At 54.4% G+C, this 18,223-nt stretch overlaps 1 protein-coding gene across 3 annotated transcripts in view; it reads left to right on the forward strand.

Moving 5' to 3' along the window:
* Positions 1-18,223, forward strand: part of GTF3C1 (general transcription factor IIIC subunit 1) — a 71,438-nt gene that overhangs the window by 38,455 nt on the left and 14,760 nt on the right. For all 3 annotated transcript variants that reach the window (XM_057748760.1, XM_057748761.1, XM_057748762.1), the window contains 13 exons: positions 1,538-1,792; positions 2,061-2,206; positions 3,322-3,419; positions 3,914-4,010; positions 4,129-4,306; positions 6,992-7,133; positions 7,525-7,660; positions 8,091-8,172; positions 8,306-8,494; positions 10,615-10,772; positions 12,657-12,799; positions 15,239-15,320; positions 17,077-17,189. In XM_057748760.1, coding sequence (XP_057604743.1) covers positions 1,538-1,792; positions 2,061-2,206; positions 3,322-3,419; positions 3,914-4,010; positions 4,129-4,306; positions 6,992-7,133; positions 7,525-7,660; positions 8,091-8,172; positions 8,306-8,494; positions 10,615-10,772; positions 12,657-12,799; positions 15,239-15,320; positions 17,077-17,189 — 1,819 coding nt within the window. The remainder of the gene's footprint in view (positions 1-1,537; positions 1,793-2,060; positions 2,207-3,321; positions 3,420-3,913; positions 4,011-4,128; positions 4,307-6,991; positions 7,134-7,524; positions 7,661-8,090; positions 8,173-8,305; positions 8,495-10,614; positions 10,773-12,656; positions 12,800-15,238; positions 15,321-17,076; positions 17,190-18,223) is intronic.

Raw genomic sequence — 18,223 nt, forward strand, 5'->3', positions numbered from 1 at the left:
TCAGGCCAGGTCCCACCCTGAGGGGCAGCTCGCAGACATTGACGCCTTCTGCGGAACAGCCTGGGGCTGGGACATTCTGTAGACCACAGAAAAGCTCTGCCTTTCCTGACCCCACCAGCCTCTGGTAGTTACAGCCACTGAGAGGTTTGAGCGTTCATCTGATTTTCCGGGATGCAGGGCCTCGGTAGGTGGGGTGTGGTTGTAGTTGCTGGTCGCCGCGTGTGTGCTGGAGGAGGGGGCAGTGGTGACAGCGCACAGACCCCTGTCAGGCAGAAACATCCCGGTGGGGGACCCGGCAGCCTGGGGCAGGAGAGGTCGTGGCTTCCCTGGCTGAGGGCTCCAGGCACATACACGCGGCCTTTACTCTTAAGCTCTCACAGTTAGAAAATACAGATGGAGGGGGAAACCGCGCACGAGGCGGCACAGCTGAGCATCACGTGTGCCTGAGTGGACACGAGGTGTCCGAGGGCTCCTCGCACGGTCAAGGCCTGACAGCGGAGCAGGGGCCCTCTGGTCCCTTGTCCTCGCCACCCTGTTCCTGTGCCTCCCTTGTCTCTCACCTGTCTCCTCTCGCGAGGGAGAGTCAAGGAGCACTTTGTGTCAAGGAAATAAGCTTTTTATTTTATTTTATTTTTTTATAAATTATTTATTTATTGGTTGTGTTGGGTCTTCATTGCTGTGTGCAGGCTTTCTCTGTTTGCTGAGAGCGGGGGCTACTCTTCATTGTGGGGCGTGGGCTCCTCATTTTGGTGGCTTCTCTTGTTGCAGAGCACGGGCTCTAGGCACATGGGCTTCAGTAGTTGCAGCACATGGGCTCAATGTTGTGGCTCACGGGCTCTAGAGCACAGGCTCAGTAGTTGTGGTGCACGGCCTTAGTTGCTCCACAGCACGTAGGATCTTCCTGGAGCAGGGATCGAACCGTGTCCCCTGCATTGGCAGGTGGATTCTCAACCACTGCGCCACCTAGGAAGCCCCAGAAATAAGCATTTTACAAGAACCCAGATCCTGAACTACTTTGCACAGTCCCCATTGCCCTCGGGTCCTCTTGCCAGGCCTGTCGTGGTGGCCCCTGCCCGTCACACCCTGGCTCACCTCCCGCGCGCTTCTCCTTCTTCGCTCCACCCTGTCACTCAGGCCTCCTGGCACTTCCTTGCATGTGCCAGGCACACCCCGTCTCAAGCCCCTGCATGCGCCCTGGGGGGGGCGTGTCCCGCGGTGTCCGCATGGCCCGCTCCCTCACCAACGCGAGGACGTCCCTTGAGGCCTCTCCCCAGTGAGACCTTCCAGGCCTCTGTAGGATCATTGCCCTCCTCTGCCTTCCTGGCTTTATTCTCTGCTTCAGCTGTTTCCATCCCATGTGCTATCTTAGGTAGTTTGTTGCTGTCTGCCCTTTGCCACCAGAAAGTAAGTCCCTTGAGGGTGAAAACATGTACTGTCTCCCTGGCCCCTGGGACACGGTGGCACTCAGTTTTTGAATGAATTGCACTGAATTGAGTTGGGGATTTTCAAGCACTGCCCTCCTCCTCTCTTGCTCCAGTTCCTGGACTTGGGCGTTCTCTAGGGTTTCTGCCCAAAATGCCTCGCCTGCGGGTGATCCACATGTTCCTGTGGTACCTGATCTACGGGCACCCCGCCAGCGACAGGGCGGAGAAGCCGGGCCTCGGCAGTGAAAGGAAGACGGGAGCCCCATCCTCCTCCGGGAGCGACTTGGAGGCCTCCTTTGATGCCCCACCCAAGGACGCCCAAGATGGAGCCACCCGGGAGGGTGAAGTGGAGCTCTCCACGGAGACCGGTGAGATGCCCTGGGCAGGCAGGCCACAGCGGGGTCCCCAGGGGAGTCATGGTTGGCTCCTTGTCCTTATGGTCTGAACTGGCCAAGTCCACATACTGCCCTAAACAAAATAAAGACAAAATCCAAACGTCCCGTGCCTCTGGGCTTGCTGCCTGACAAGGAGGGTTTTGGCCGAGTTGGTGGTGAGAGGGTACCAAGACCTGCTGGGAGGCGACAGCAGCATCATGGCCAGGACCCTGCGGCGGGACTGATCCCTCTTTTCTCCTAGTGTATGTGGATGAAGCCTCGTGGATGCGCTACGTGCCTCCCGTCCCAGTCCATAAGGACTTTGGCTTCGGCTGGGCTCTGGTCAGCGACATTCTCCTCTGCTTGCCCCTCTCCATCTTCACCCAGATTGTGCAAGTCAGCTACAAGGTACTGATGACTCCCAGGCTGTTGCAGGGGCTGGTCCCTCAGCTCCACACCGGGGGGCCTGTACTCGCCTGGTCGAGGGAAAAGACTTATAGTTGCCCTGGTGGCTGGCTGGCTGGCTGGCTAGACAGACAGACAGATAGACAGAGAGACAGAATAGATTTGGTAGATGGATGGATGGATGGATGGATGGATGGATGGATGAATGGATGGTGGGTCAAGGGAAATATTTCAAACACTTGTTCTTCTAGATCAGTCAATAGACAGACAGTTAGGGTGTAGCAATAAAACATGTTTTTACAACTTTGGTAAATATAGAAACAGGAGAAAATAGAAATTACCATAGAAATGTCATAACTTCATCCCTCAGAGGTATCACTGCTCGTGTTTTTGGTGCATTTTCTCCTAGTCTTTTTTTCCTGTTCCATGTTTGTATGTACATTCATGTGTATATATATGAGATCTTCCTTTAAAAAAAAAAAACTGAATTGAGACCATATTATATTTACTCTTTTATTATCTGTTCTTTCCACTGAACAGTGTACGGTATTTTTCAAATCATTGTTTTAGCTTCAAATTAAGTAAGTTCATAGGACTCCTTCTTATGCACATACCCTGATTTATTTAACCAGTGCTCTGTTTTTGGACATTTAAGTTCTGGTTTCTTGGTGGTGTAAATGACATGTTGATGAATACCTTTTGCTAGACGTATTTGCAGGCAGTTCCAAAATTTTTTGTCTTAGGGTAAGGATGGAAGTAGAATCACTAGCTTTAAAGGCAATAAGCATCCTTCATTTATATATATATATATATAAATGAATTCTGCTATTGTCCACCAGAAATGTTTTAGCACTTTGTATGCCCACCAGCAGTGAGTGAGGCCAACTGTTTATTGTACCCGGCAGTGTGGCAGATGGGTGGGAGGGGAGGGGTGTTAGGACTGAAGGAGAGATGTGGGAGGTTTGAGGGGGACAGGAAGGCGAGGGCACTGTCCCCATAGGATGGATAGCCAGATTCAGCGAGACCACAACCCAGAATGTAGTGGTGAGTGTCTTTTCATGATTCTTGGAATTCACCCTGGCCTGGAGGGTGAGCTCACCCTGAAAATCACCTCTCAGGTGGACAACCTCGAGGAGTTTCTGAACGACCCTCTGAAGAAGCACACACTGATCCGCTTTCTCCCCAGGCCCATCCGGCAGCAGCTTCTGTACAAGAGGTGAGGTCCCTGCAACTGACTCAGGGTGGCTGAGGGTCCCAGCAGGCCGCTTGGAGTTAGGCTTCGGAGAAATCGTTGACCAGGAAGAGGAAAGGTTTCTGCCTGCCAGGTTGTACAGACCCAAGGTCGTTAACTCAGCCATCTGTGACCTTCTACATAAAGCGCAGAGGCAAATGCAGTGTGGGCTGGAACATGTCAGTACTTGATTTCAAGGTTCTTCTAAAGTAAAATCTGCCGATAAAGACTGCAAGTACTGAAGTGGGTTTTTCCTTTTGTCACTTTTACTTTCGAACTCAAGCTCCCCGAGTACGATTAGTGCCCTTTTGCCCTGGTTGGTGTCGGGAAGGGGGTTCTGGGTCTCAGCACGGAGCAGGCCCGAGGCCCGTCCTCGAGGTCCCACAGGTAGAAGAGGGGATACGCAACGAGGCGCATCCCTCACCCCCAGGCAGACCCCCTGATGACAGCTGAGAGCCCACCATCCCTCTGTTTTCCAGACGTTACATTTTCTCGGTGGTGGAGAACCTTCAGAAGCTGTGCTACATGGGGCTGCTCCAGTTCGGCCCCACAGAAAAGTTTCAGGATAAAGATCAGGTAACGGCCTCCAGGCCCAGACGAAGGTGGTCCTGACTAGTAAGCCCGGTTTCCAGACAGCTAACCTGATGCTGAGGCCGAGGCGCTCCCCTCACCGCACCTGGTGTCTCCCTCGTAGGTCTTCATCTTCTTGAAGAAGAACGTGGTCATCGTGGACACCACCACCTGTGACCCCCATTACAACTTGGCCCACAGCAGCCGGCCCTTCGAGAGGCGTCTCTACGTCCTGAACTCGATGCAGGATGTGGAGAACTATTGGTTCGATCTGCAGTGTGTCTGCCTCAACACGCCGCTAGGTACCATCCATCTTTACTGGACGCACTGTTTTCCCTCCTTTCTGTGGGATAGCCGTGAGTTAGAGCTAGGAGGGACGAGGCACCGTCTGCTGGTTTCCAGACTGTCCCCTGGAGGCCTGGAGTGTCCCGGAAGCTCCCTTAGAAAGGACGGTGTGGGCCTTACCTGGGGGGGCCCGCAGCCCCCACCCCATTGAGCCCACTAGGTATTTATTGAACGCCTTGTGTGTGTCTTTCCTGACGCCTGCTCACACAGCGGTGGGACCTGTGCTGTCTTGGAGAAGACACAGCACACAGCGATCAGGGTGGGATAAGTGCTGGGGAGGAAACACACCAGGTGACGGACCAAGGGTTATTTCACTGGGCTGGCCAGGAGCTGCGTTTCTGAGGAGGAGGCTTTGAGCTGAATTCTAAAGGATGAGGCCGAGCCAGCCGTGACCAGAGCTGAGGAGAAGCTTCCCAGGCAGGTGCAAAGGCCCCGAGTGTTGGTGGAGAGACAGAGGGGCTGGTGCACATGGGAGGAAAGTGGTAGCTGAGATGGAGAAGCAGGCAGGAGCCAGGCTCGGGGGCCTTGCAGGACATGGGAGAGTTTGGCTTTGTTTTAAGAGCAGCGAGAAACCATTGGCTGTAAGCCGAGATCTCTTGTCTTTGAAAGCTGCCTTGGCTGCGGTGTGGAGAACAGACCGAGAGGCACCGGAGTAGAAGCAGGGAGGCCAGGTGGGGCCTGTGACTTGGGTCCAGGAGAGGTCTGCTGGTGACAAGGAAGGACAGGGGACAGATTGGGAGGTCTTTAGGAGGAGGCACTGACCAGACTGTCCAGTGGGTTGGATGATTTGGGTTTTGGGTTAGGCCTTGGCTTTTGTCATCTTCTCTCTCTGGAATGTCCTGACCACGTTCACCTTGCAGATGGCCGCTCCTGCTTCAAGCATTCTCTCTCCGAGGAGGCCGTCCTAGCCTCTTCACTGTCATCTGATGTCATTCTGGGAATTCCTTGAGCTCAGGAAATTTGACTCGCATCCCCAATATGTCTCAAAGTGCCTGGTACACAGGTGACATCCTGTAAATGTTTATCGAATGAATGGAGGGTTTGTAGAAGGCGTTAGAACCTCCAGTCTTGTGCTCTTTCCTCTGCGCCAGTTTTCATCTGGTCCTTTCTTGCCACTTCTCCCAGGAGGAAAAGGAATGCCGCATTCTGTTTGCACCTGGGAGAGGACTCCCTCTCTTCCTCCCGTCACAGAGCTGGAAGATCAAGGTTACACTTTGATTTTTGCCAAGCAGGAGCCGCATGTTATTGGGTAGAACTGTTTAATGCCATTAGGCTAATGAGCACTTGCATAGATCCTTTAATGGGTCCAGACAGATTTTAGAAACTGTGTTTTGTAGACGCCTCTGCCGTCAGCAGTGAGCTAGGCTTTACCATGGCAGATTTTAAAGTGCCCGAATTCCTCTGCGTTTTATACCTAGATAAAAATTTGCGAGCCAGTATGTGATTGGCACCAGAGTTTTTAGGGCTTCACCCCTGGTGAATTTCGATCCCTTTCAGTGTTCGTGAGCCGAAATGTGGGAGGCTTATTGAGTCCATTAATCAGGCATTGATTGTCCCTTCATTCAATAAACATTTGAGGCGGTTCTGCCCCGTCAATAATAAGATGTGAGCATCCTTTAAAGTGGGGCTCCCGGAGCATGAGTGCACACAGGCAGCACCTGGGGAACCCATTGAAATGCGGACTTCTGGACACTGTCCAGGGATTTGGATTCAGCAGCCCAGGGGAGGGCCTAAATCTGCGTCACCCGCAGGCCACTTGGTGGTTCAAGGCGAAGCATCGCCTGAAGTCCTCTTAGGTTCAAGGTCCATTCAAACGCACGACCTTGAGGAAGCGCTTTGTAACCTCCTGAGCCTCCGTTTCTTCATTTCTAATCCGGGAACACCACCACCACCTTGTGGGACTGAGGCGAAGCTTGAACCAGACGTCTCGCGTACAGCTCCGGCTGGGAGGTGCGGGGTGTGGGCTCTCCCCGCCACGCCTCGCCACCAGCCGGGCCAGAGTCTCCAGCTGACCATGTTATGAGAGGCTCTTCAATAGTCTGCAGGTTATCATCATCTTCCCTGACCTGACTCAAGCAGCGGTTTCAGTTGTATTTTATATTTCCTTGCAAGAAATGCAGTTTGCTTTATTGTGGAATAACTGAACGTAATTTCCCAACTAAATTAATGCACCTCTGGGGCATTCAGGAAATGTCTGGCTGCTCCTGGAGCCCAGTGGGTCCACAGAGGCCGTGACGCTGCCTCGCACGGTCTAGATCCCCGCCGGCCCAACCCCAGCAGCCGCCCCCACGTGCAGCTGTGTTCACTCATGGCTTCCCCCGTGCGGCACACAACTCACCGGGGCATCCCCCAGGAAGGAAGACGGCCTGGGCTTCCTCTGGTTGCCTGCTCGCCCTCCCTCCTTCATAGAGTCCAGGCTGCATGCAGGCCCTTTTCTCAGGTTCACGACCAGCTTTAACTCTCTTCCTTCTGCATTGTGTGTGTTTTGTGCTAAGAGGTCTACCAGTTTCAGACCCTCTCCCCTGGTGGGAGCCTAGTCACAGAAAGAGAGTCCACTCCTCCCTCGCTACCCCTCGGCAGGCCGTGGCCTGTGGAGCACGGCGGGAAAGTGTCATCAGAGGGGCTTGTGTCTGCTTTCCTAGGTGTGGTGCGCTGCCCCCGCGTCCGGAAGAACAGTGGCGCAGATCAGGGCAGCGATGAGGAGGGCAGCCTGCAGAAGGAGCAGGAGAGTGCCATGGACAAGCACACCCTGGAACGCAAGTGTGCCATGATGGAGTACACCGCGTGCGTCCCCGCCCCACCCCGCCCCCGCCGTCCGCATGCGCGGAGCCCTGGGGTCCTGGTCCTGCAGACCCTGGCTCTGCCCTCCGCTGGGCTTCCTGTCAGGCCCAGAGGCCTGAGCCTCTGGTGCAGGGGCTGCACGTTGCACGTCATGCCCCAGCCATGCTGTAGTTAGCCCACCTATTGCCAAAAAATTAAAAGAACCAGTTGCCAAAGTTCAAAAATTGGGCATTTTTACATAAAATTCTGGGGTTTTGAGAAGTCCTTTACTTCAACCTGTCAGGTGTTGTCTGGGATCGTAACTGTTAGTTATAATAAATGCCCCCCACCCACTCCGTGGGCTCTTTTCAGTTCCCAAGGAGGGCTCTTTTTCTGTTTACTTCTCATCTCCCAGGGGCAGCCGTGAGGTCGTGGATGAAGGCTTTATCCCCGGAGATGGGCTGGGAGCCGCTGGGCTCGATTCCAGTTTCTACGGACACCTAAAGCGAAACTGGATCTGGACCAGCTACATCATCGACAAGGCCAAAAGGGTGGGCTTTCAGGGCATGGGCACCCATCCCCGGGCCCCCCTGGGGGGAGCTGCCATCACGACTCACCCACCTCTCCCTTTCCTGGCTCACAGTTTTTGAATTGGCCAAACCGAAATTGACCAGAGACACACATAGTTACTTTCACATGTACTGAAGGTGCAGCAGGCCCCATAAATATCTGCCTGGGCTTTTTTTTTCCCTCCCCAGTGGATTCTAATTTAATTTATTCTGTGATGTGGACAAGTTTTCCTCTTTAAAAGAAAGAGCAGAAAGTCTGTAACGCAAAGGTCCCATGAGAGGGGGTGCATGATAGGAGAGTGGGGTCCCTGCACAGCCTCTTCATCAGAGAAACCTCAGTGCTGTGGCTGCCCTGGGCTCCCCGGGCTTCCTGGAAGCTCACGGTCCATCGGGTGTCGTCCTTGTCTTTCAGGAGACCGCCGCATTGGAGAACGGGCTCACGGTGAGGCTGCAGACGTTTCTGTCCAAGCGCCCGTTGCCTCTGGGCGCTGGAGGTACGTGGGCTCGGCGTTCAGCGGAGATAGACGTGGGACCGGCTCCGGCCGCGACGGCCACTGCGCACTGGCTTTGGCCTCTGGCCTTTGCGGAGGTCACTCTGCAGTGCCGATCCCCTGTGCTTATGTCCAGGCAGCGGCAGGCTGAGCGTCTGGGGAGAAGCGCGAGCAGGATCCGGGCTCTGTGCCGACAGGGAAGAGCACTTCGAGATTGACCGGGAGCCCACGCTGGACAGGAACCAGAAAGTGAGGGGCGGGAAAAGTCAGAAGCGCAAGCGGCTGAAGAAGGACCCTGGGAAGAAGATCAAGAGAAAGAAAAAAGGTTTCATGATGATCGTTGGTGTCTGCCAGGCTTGCCTTTGCACGGTCCGGCTGGGGAGGTACAGCAGCCTCCCCGCAGCCCGGCCTGCGCTCTGCCCTCAGACCCGGGTTCCGTCTCCGTCCTTCCGCTCCACCTGCGCGATGGCGTTTTATTTTCCAAACCCAGCCTGGTGACCAAGAGTACCTCGAACTTCCCGTATGCCTCCCCCTGCTTTCTCTGCCTCTGCGTTGTGTAGAGCCTTTTCACTAACCCTCAGTTCAAATTTCTAATTTCATCTCAACTGGAAAAAAAAGACCTTGGCCAAAATCCTTAGCAAAGTCCTAATCACAGCCAGCTCAAGTCCTATTATTCTTTTGGTTTACCTTTTAATACCTTCATCTGTGATAAGGCAGAGTTTAAAGTTATGTTGTGTTTTTAAATCAGAGGAAACCTGGGCGTCACTTAAGCCTGCAGGATCTCTCCAGATCTCAGGAACCCTTGTGCGCAGTGCCTTGTAGATTGCCCTTTTGGACTCTTCGTTTGGGCAGTATTTACAGGGAAGGAGGGCAGTGAGGAGACCAGTGTCCAGGTTTTAGGCCGCTTTTATATCACCTCAGCCGTGCGTGTGTTTTAACAACAATCTGATAGCCATAGCTACTTCCGCTGAGAACAGAATGTTTTAACAGGAACCTGTTTTCAGTGGTGTATTCGGCAGGGCTCGTAACAGCCTCACATCAGCTGGAACGGCCCCTCCGTTTAGCCTGTCCAGATACGCGTAAGATCATTTCGGCTCTCAAAGACCTGAATTCATTACAAGGCAAGAAAAGGCAGTGGTGTCGCTTTGAATCTAAATGCTCTTACTCATCTTTTTCCTGCCCTCATTTGGAAGACACTTACTGAACACATGGTCTTTTGGAATTGGCGGTAGCATATGGCGTCTGCCTGTGAAACTGCGGTCAGTGTCTCCCCAAGTTGGGGAAGCCTTGGAAACCCAGTGGCTGAGAGCTCAAGGCTCCTGCCCTGTGTCTGCTGCTTTACGAGGCTCCGTGACGTGGGGCAGGGTGCTGTCTCTCTGCGTTTCCGATCCCTCACCTGCCAGATGGGGATAATAGTTGTATTCTTCTCGTAGGGTTGTTGCCAAGTATTATTTTAATTCTAAGTGAATATATGTAAAAAGCTTAAGCCAGTGTTTGGCACCTAGTAAATACTCCAGAATGTGAGTGATTGCTGTTATTTAGATAGTAGCTACTTTGTGCTGGGCGCTGCACTAGGTGTTTTATACCGCGTCTCGTTCAGTCCTCAAGGCAGCCCCGTATGGTGGGCCTTGTCCCCACGCTGCGCCAGAGTTTCCACAGCATCTCTGAGGTCGCAGAGCAGGGAATGGTGGGGACCCTCTTCTCCGGAGAGCGCACCCCGAGCAGACTCCATCAGCTTCTGTGCGAGGCCCCTTCAAAGGGCTCAGTGCCTCCGAGGGAGGGATCAGAGGTGGACAAATAACCAGCAAGAGGCTGCCTGCAGGCTGCCCAGCCCAACCCCGTGAAACTTGACCAAAGTGAAATGAGGAAAGGGATCAAAAAACCTGCCAGGATGGGCTGAGTCTTTTGTGGTTAGTTTACATGACTCCCCACACGATGGGATTCTTTTTTATTCTCTTCAGATCTTTATTGGAGTGTAATTGCTTTACAATGTTGTGCCAGTTTCCGCTGTACAACAAAGTGAATCAGCTGTATTTATATATATATCCCCACATCCTCTCCCTCTTGAGCCTCCCTCCCACCGTTTTTCTTTTATATTTATTTATTTATTTATCTGGTTGCACTGGGTCTTAGTTGCAGCAGGCAGGCTCCTTAGTTGCGGCAGGTGGGCTCCTTAGTTGTGGCTCGCTGGCTCCTTAGTTACGGCATGCAAACTCTGGTTGTGGCATGCATGTGGGATCTAGTTCCCTGACCAGGGATCGAACCCAGGCCCCCTGCATTGGGGGCACGGAGTCTTATCCTCTGCGCCACCAGGGAAGTCCCTACTATGGGACTCTGATAACCAGTACCTCGGTGCAATCTGCCCACTGGGTAGGGACCCTTCCCCCTCCAGAGTGACAGCTCCAAATCGGTTATTAGAGGTCCCCTCTCCTCTCGCCCTCTTAGAAGAGCTCCCGGAAGAAAAAAGCAAAAGGCTGCGTTACCACGACGAGGCCGACCAGAGCGCACTGCTGAGGATGACCCGGCTGCGCGTCACCTGGTCCGTGCAGGAGGACGGGCTGCTCGTGCTCTGCCGGATCGCCAGCAACGTCCTCAACACCAAGGTGCGCCGCCCCCCACCCCTGCTCCAGGCTGCGCATGCGCAAGTCCCTCTCATCACGGGGGTTGCTTTCCCACCTGACCCACACAGGGAGGGCCGCACCTGGGAGCCTCCCAGTAGATCCATCCCATCTACTCTGCTTGACCACTGGGAGAAGCATTTCCCAGAATCCTACCAACGAATACCATGCATGGTTTTGGTTTTGTTTGGTTTTTTATTAGGATATAGTTGATTTACAATGTCCTGTTAGTTTCACGTGTCCAGCAAAATGAATCTGTTATGCATATGCATATATCCACTCTTAAATTCTTTCCCCATATAGGTCATTACAAAGTATTGAGAAGAATTCCCTGTGCTGAACAGTGGGTCCTTATTAGTTATCTATTTTATGTATAGTAGTGTGTATATGTCCATCCCAATCTCCCAGTTTATCCTCCCCACCCCGAAAATGTGCTCGTTTTTGCATACCTCTTTCCAGGCTTCGGCTCACACATCTGTGTCTTTGCCTGGCTGCAAGCCACACAGCTCAGAGCTGTGCTCACTCCCTCTCTTCACTGGGAATCTAACCCTTCCCTGCTGCCCGCCTCCCACCTTCATCTGGCTGGAAAACACCCCTATTTATCTTTCAGTAACTGCTTGTAACCTCTGGAAAGGCATCACTGATCCTGACGAAGGAAAGTAGTTACTGCATCTTCGCTCTGCCTCTTGGACTCATACGTTTCATGCTGCTCCTTTGGCTCCTGTACCTCTTGGTCCACAGGAGTGGCTGCTTCTAGAGGCAGAGAGACTTCTTACCTGTTTCTGTAGCTGCAGCCCCTCGCGTGGCGCCTCCCGCACAGTAATCACTCGGTCCATGTAGACCGAGCCCGCGTGGGATGGTGGCCGTGCCCGGGTTCACTCCCCCGCCCTCCAGGCTACGCCAAGGCAAATGTCCCATCAGGCTGGTTCACAGAAGCCACCGGGAGCGTGGGCTCTGCCGCTACCCCGTCCAGGGCCCTTTCCAGGTAGTAATACCGCCAGGCAGAGTATGTGAGGCGGCTTCATACGAGCCCCGCTTGCGTCTCCTGTTCTCCGTACCAGCCAAGAGAAACCCACTGAGAGGTCCTGTGCCCAGGATGCTCTCTGCCTGCAAGCTCATTTAAACCCCTCTTCTTGGTATTTTCCCAGATTTTCTTCCCTCTCCACTCCTTCCCAAGTTCCAACCCAGTCCCTTCTGCCGGGGGAACCTGAAGGCATGTTGCTGTCCCTCATAGCCGGCCTCATAGCGCTGCCGGGGGAGGCCTCCCCTCCGCCCGCCCTCCACGCAGCCGGGGAGCCAGGGGAGCCCTGCATGGACCCTCCACTCACTCGCTTCAACTTACACCAGATTCCCGGGCCCCTCCTGCTGGGGCGCTAAGGAGATAACATCGCCAAGCCCCTTCCTTACCTGGGCCCTGCCTTCCTGCTTGTGTGCACTGACAGGGGCTCCTGAGGCTGGGACTCAGCACCTGCCGTTTCCACTCATGTAACCACAGGTGCCGTACGCGGACCATTTCTGAGCGTACACGATGGGTACTTAAACCTCTAAACCCATCAGATGAAACGTGTCTTCTGTACTCCTGCCCCCCCAGCACATTGCCCTCCTGTCGGTATCGCCCAGCACCCTGCGAGCACCTGCGCGTCACCAGGAGACACTCTTCCCACTGGACACTGAGGGTCTGTCTGCCTCCACTCTGCCCAGCACCGCGCAGGGCCAGGCACGTGGTCAGGGCCCAGTAAATGGGGCAGTTGTGAGTGTCCGCTGAGGAAAGAGTCTCCGCAGAACGTATTCCCCGCTCCTTTACATTAGTGACCCATAACGTGGGCTCCGAGGATCCTGATTTTCTGTCTTGGCTTGTGTTTGATCCAGGTGAAGGGCCCGTTTGTCCCTTGGCAGGTCGTACGGGACATTTTGCACTCGACCTTGGAAGAGTCTTTGGATAAAACATCCCATTCGGTCGGACGAAGAGCTCGCTACATAGTCAAAAATCCACAAGCTTATCTGAACTATAAGTAAGCCTCCTTTGAGCTTCTGTAACTCCAAGACAAGCGTATCCCAATGCTTCTAGTTCATTCTTTCTTTCTTTTTTTAACATTATTTACTTATTGGCTGCATTGGGCCTTCGTTGCTGCACACAGGCTTTCTCTAGTTGTGGTGAGCGGTGGCTACTCTTCATTGTGGTGCATGGGGTCCTCAATGCGGTGGCTTCTCTTGTTGCAGAGCACAGGCTCTAGGTGTGTGGGCTTCAGTAGTTGTGGCACACAGGCTCAATAGTTCTAGCGCACGAGCTTAGTTGCTCCACGGCATGTGGGATCTTCTAGGCCCAGGGCTCGAACCTGTGTCCCCTGCATTGGCGGGTGGACTCTTAATCACCGAGCCACCTAGGAAGTCCGTCTAGTTCATTCTTTACTCTTCTTTCATCCCATTTGCTTAGAGTCGGGTGTAAAACCCAGACAGATGAAACCTGAGTCGTCCAGTAGCACATCAGGAGTCTGTTGGAGGCAATTAGTGAGATTGTCCTTGATGTTGGGGGGGCAGGTGTGATTCTGGGCACTCTCACGTGCAGGGTGTCATTTAGGCTTCAGAACAGGCTTGTGGAGCAGGTGCTGCTCGCCTTTGTCGCAGGTGAAGAAACAGGCACCGCAGGCTAGGTGACTCGCTGGGTGTGGCCTCTGCACCTCCCCTGAGCAGCCAGTGGTGCAGGCAGAGGCCTCCACCCATTTCCGCTGGTGTTTCCACCCTGAGCAGCCCTTGATGGCTCCATGTTAGCGGTGCATCCCATAGCTCGCTCCAGAAGCAAGCTCTGTGGGAACGGGGTCCTGGGCCGAATGCGCTCCGCCACGCCCTCAGCAGAGCTGGGGGTTCCCTGAATACGTGTGGGGGTGGCAGCCGGCTGGGAGCTGCACAGCCTCCCCCGATGGCTCCTCAGTTGCCATTGAGGCTGCCCCACCGTGCCTTTCTCTCAGGGCCGGGCCGTAGAGCCGTCGCCAGCCCCGTCAGGACTCCTGCAGCTGCCTCCAGCGGCGTGGGCTCGCGTGGGGAGGACCGGAGAGCAGCGGGTGGTGTGGGGAGGCGCCTGAGCGTCGCAGCCAGCACGGGGGTGGGGCCGGGAGGAGGAACCGCTTCCACCCGCTGAGGTTCGGGCCTCGGTTAGCGGGAGAGCTTGGCTCTGGGTTGATTCCACGCCCTGGGCTGCCCGCAGTCGGCCAGATTGGAGGGAAAGCGGTCCAGCCCTAGATCGCGGAAGAGACTCAGCTCTGCCCGGGCTTCTCAGTCTCCGTACTGTTGACAGTGGGGCCGGATCATTCTTTGTTGTGGGGCGTCCTGTGCACTGTGGGATGTTTAACAGCCCCTGCCTCCGCCCACCAGGTGCCAGTAGCAGCTCCCCCCACTCCAGTGTGACAACCAGAAATGTCTTCACGTGTCCCCCGGGGGGCCACATCACCCCTGATGAGAACCACTGGGTTCGACACACCAAGGGGCCTTCCTGTGTGAAGCCACTTCCCCGGCGCATGGAAGACTTAGAATTTTCTATCTGAAAGGGCTCTGATCTCCTGGTCCAAAGTCCTCTTATTTTCAGAGTGGAAGCAGGCCCAGAGAGAGGATGCGAGTTGGCTGGGGTGCCGGTGAGCTGGCAGTGAAGTGAGGTCTGGCACGCGGGCGTCCTGCCTGACGCTCTCCCTCTTGTCCCGCAGCAGCCAGGGAAGGGGGGCCGAGGGGGCTGCAGGGTGGGAAGGCCTGGGTCTCCGTCCACCGCAGCTCGAAACAGTGGGTCCTGGGACGGGGCGTTCATCCCCTTGGAGGCTCTTCCCCACCTGCGAGCAGGACGATCACCAAGAGTAACCACACCTGTCCCACCTACCCTGGCCCTTGGCATCCGTGTGACCGCGGGGGCCGGGGGGAGCCCTACACCTCACCGAGCTGTGAAATGGAATGGCAAGCTCTACCCTGCAAGCTCCCTGTGGAGGCCAGAGTGCCCGGCTCCTGGAAGCCCAGTAAATGCTGCTGGTCTTTCCCTCCATTTCCCCTTGGGCAGGTCAGGCTCTCCTGACGCCACGGAGATGCGAAGGTGTGTGCGGTGGACAAAGGGCGCTGGCAGAGACCAGAGCTCTCGATACCAAACCCCAGGGCCTGTTTTTAAATGTACGATACACTTTCACATAGGTCTCTCCTGTGGTCCTGGCCAAATCCCTGTGCTGGGCAGGCGGGCGGGAGCTGCTGTTCTCAGTTTGCATGTGGAATACAGAAGCTCGAGATGTGAAGTGTGAGCACTAACAGGCCGACCCCAGATCCTTCGTTTTCAAAAGCTGTAGTCGCCCAGCAGGCACATACGTAGATCACACTTCATGTTTAGCCAAGGCCAGAACTGTGAGGACAGAAACCTCGCGGTGGTTCTGACCGTGGGCCTCGTTGCATTGCCCAGACCTCACTGTGGCCTGCTCTCCCCGCAGGGTTTGCCTCGCCGAGGTGTACCAGGATAAGGCGCTTGTCGGAGATTTCTTGAGTCGAAAATGTGACTACGGAGACCCAAAGGTGGGCCTCACGTGCTGGTTGGGCTTACCCTGTCCTGAAGGCGGGGATTTCTAGGTTCTCATCTGGTCCTCTGGGTCCCTCGGTGACTCTGCCAGCCGTACAAACATGGGCTTTCCCCCAGCTCGTTTAGGAAATTGACTTATCAGTTCCTTGGCTGTGGACCTCACTTGATCAGGCTCCAGCATCAGTTTTAAAGATGATTAGAATTTGGCCTGCCTCTCTGCAACACTGCTGTGCCTTGCATCTATTTTATTAAGAAAATAGGGCAGCTCTTCAGAAATTACAAACAAGCTTCTGGAGAGCTTGTGGATAGGCGATGAGTTTTCTTTCTGAGTTTTCTGTGGGTGGGGCTGGGACGGTGACTGACAAGGAAGGAAGGCTGTCTTTCCAGACCCAGACTTCTCTGCTCTTTGGCTCAGAGTCTGCTCACCCCTCACTCATTGAGCTAACGCTGGACTCCGCTGCGTGTGTGTCCGGCCTTGTGCCAGGCAAGGACGGTTGAAACGGAGTCGCAGGGCAGTGGGATGGGCAGAGAAGTAAATGGTCACTGCAGAACAGTGCAGCCACCCTGAAAGAGGAAAGCACAGGCTGCTGAGGTCACAGAGGGAGAATTAGGAGGGCTTTTGATACAAGTGACAGATGGGAAAAAAAACTGTTAGGGGCTAAGCCTTCTTTTTTCCCATGTGCCAAACAGCCCAGAAGTAGGCTGTCCTGTGCAGGTGCAGCAAAGCAGAGCTGTCATCAGGGTCCCAGGTTTATCCTGTCACTCGTTCCCCATCCCTGGGAGTCAGCTTTCCATCCTCATGCTGGTCACCTCATGGCTGCCAGGTGGCTGCCAGAGCTCAGTCCTCACCACAGAATCCCAGGGCAGGAGGAAGTGGGGAGAGAGCCCTTGTATTAGGGAGGGGGCAGGCTTTCCCAGAAGATCCATCCTGACTCAGCCTGGGAGGCTGGGCAGGCTGTCTCCCCACACCAAGTTGGGCTGGCTCCACTGCTAAGAAAGAATAGGATGAAAGAAGTAGGCAACCAGCAGCATCTACTACAGAGGGGTTTTCAAATGTGTCAGCACTGAGCCCAGACTGCAGAGGTGAGGGACCAGCAGGGGAAAGGCAGAGAAGGAATGGGGGCGAGGTGCCCCACAGGAAGGCTGCAGCGAGAGGTGTCAAGGAGGAGCGTGAACCTGTCCTGTAGCCCTGGACACCAGATGACAGCGTGACAGGGTCAGTTTGTCGGTGACACCATGGAGGTTGAGTTGGAGGTGGCAAGGCAGCAAGGGACCACGCTGTGATCCAGGTCTGTGCTGGGACGGTCACAGGGTGGGTATAGAGGAGGAGGGGTCTGGCTTGGGGCTCATGGTTGAGTAGCGGGGTGGAGGCAGACTTGCACAGGTGAGTCACAGAGGAACAGACCTGGGGTAGGGAGGTGATGTGGGGACACAGGCCTGCTCGTTGGAGGGACTGCGCAGGACACATTTGGGGCTCCCATCTGGGGCTTGGGGGAAAGCACTGACGGCGCAGGTGTAAGGTACCAGGTGTAAGGCTCCCCATCTCCGCGTGGAGTGGTGAGTATCTGTCCCCTTCCCAGGTGGACTCGGGGGCCTGGGGAGGCAGGAGGGCGCAGGAGACAGCATTTCTGTCAGTGTTTCTGGGAGGTCACTTTCAAGGGAGTTTGCTACAAGATTTTCCTTGATGTGTCTTAGTGAAACCTCCCTTCAGGGAGAGAAGGGGCTTAACATCTCATTCTCTCCTGTTCAAAGGTTTGTGCCAACGAGTTTAAAGAATTTGTGGAGAGGCTTAAAGAGAAGTTCAGTTCAGCCCTAAGGAATCCTAACCTTGAAATCCCAGACACACTCAAGGAGCTGTTTGCCAGGTACGGTTCCCCTGAGAAGGTTCCGTGTGATCCTCTTGGGGCCAGAGGAAAAGTCGCCAGCCAGGACCCCCCCGAGCCATTCCGCTTGACCTTGCAGCGAACCCTGCTGTCCCCTGACCCTGGACACCCTCATCTCCTCTCCTGGGCGACTTGAAAATGGGGAGGTGTCGTCATCCCTAGCATCCCACCAGGCAGTCCCTTCCATTCCGTGGAGGCCCTGCTCTGACTTACGTCGGGCTTAGTCAAATATTTGAGTGCTTTTGCTAAGATTGCTCATTTTATGCACGAGGAAACTCTGAGATGTACGTGACTTCCCAAGGTCACAGTGCTAGTGAGCCCCAGGCCAGGATTTGAACTTAGGTGGATCTGACCCAGAGCCCCTCCTCTTTCTAACTCAACCACTGGGCATCTGGAAAAGAATGTGCTCGGGTCTGAGCCCAGACCTGTGAAACTTTAAAATCTTCAGTGCTGTGAATCAGACTTGTTTCCGCTGTTTAATCCAGATGGGACTTCTTTCTCTTCACTGTCTTCATCAGGATAGCCCCTCTAACCACTGTATCTCCAAATTTCTTCCTCTAGAGACAGTGTCCATCCGTCAGTCCCCCTGTGAACTGTGTGGTACCTCTGCAGAGAGCTGCCTGCGAGTTGGGGATCTCGTCCTTTCATTCACCCAACAAGTAGTTTCTGTCATGCCGGCTGTGTGCCTGGGCCTCTCAGTGTGTTTACACAACTGACTCTTCCCCAGAACCCCCAAGTGGCGTGGGTTCTCTTCAGTCTTGAAGATGTTTCAAGGGGCCTGTTTACCTATATGTAATTTCTATCCCCACATATTTCAATAAACTTGTGGGGCAATTTTTAGTTATAAAAAAAGAAGTTGAAGATTTTTAAAGAAGAGTTCATGAGCCACCTAGAGGAAAGAAAGAAGTTCCAGCTGTGACAGTTTAACACTGAATTTGATCGTGAGCTTCTGGCAGGCAAAGCAAAAAAGAAAATCATTCTAAATAAATCTCGTTAGATTAAAAACAGTTCACATC

The sequence above is a fragment of the Hippopotamus amphibius genome, chromosome 9 (assembly GCF_030028045.1).
Source record: "Hippopotamus amphibius kiboko isolate mHipAmp2 chromosome 9, mHipAmp2.hap2, whole genome shotgun sequence".
In the NCBI taxonomy this organism is placed as follows: Eukaryota; Metazoa; Chordata; class Mammalia; order Artiodactyla; family Hippopotamidae; genus Hippopotamus; species Hippopotamus amphibius.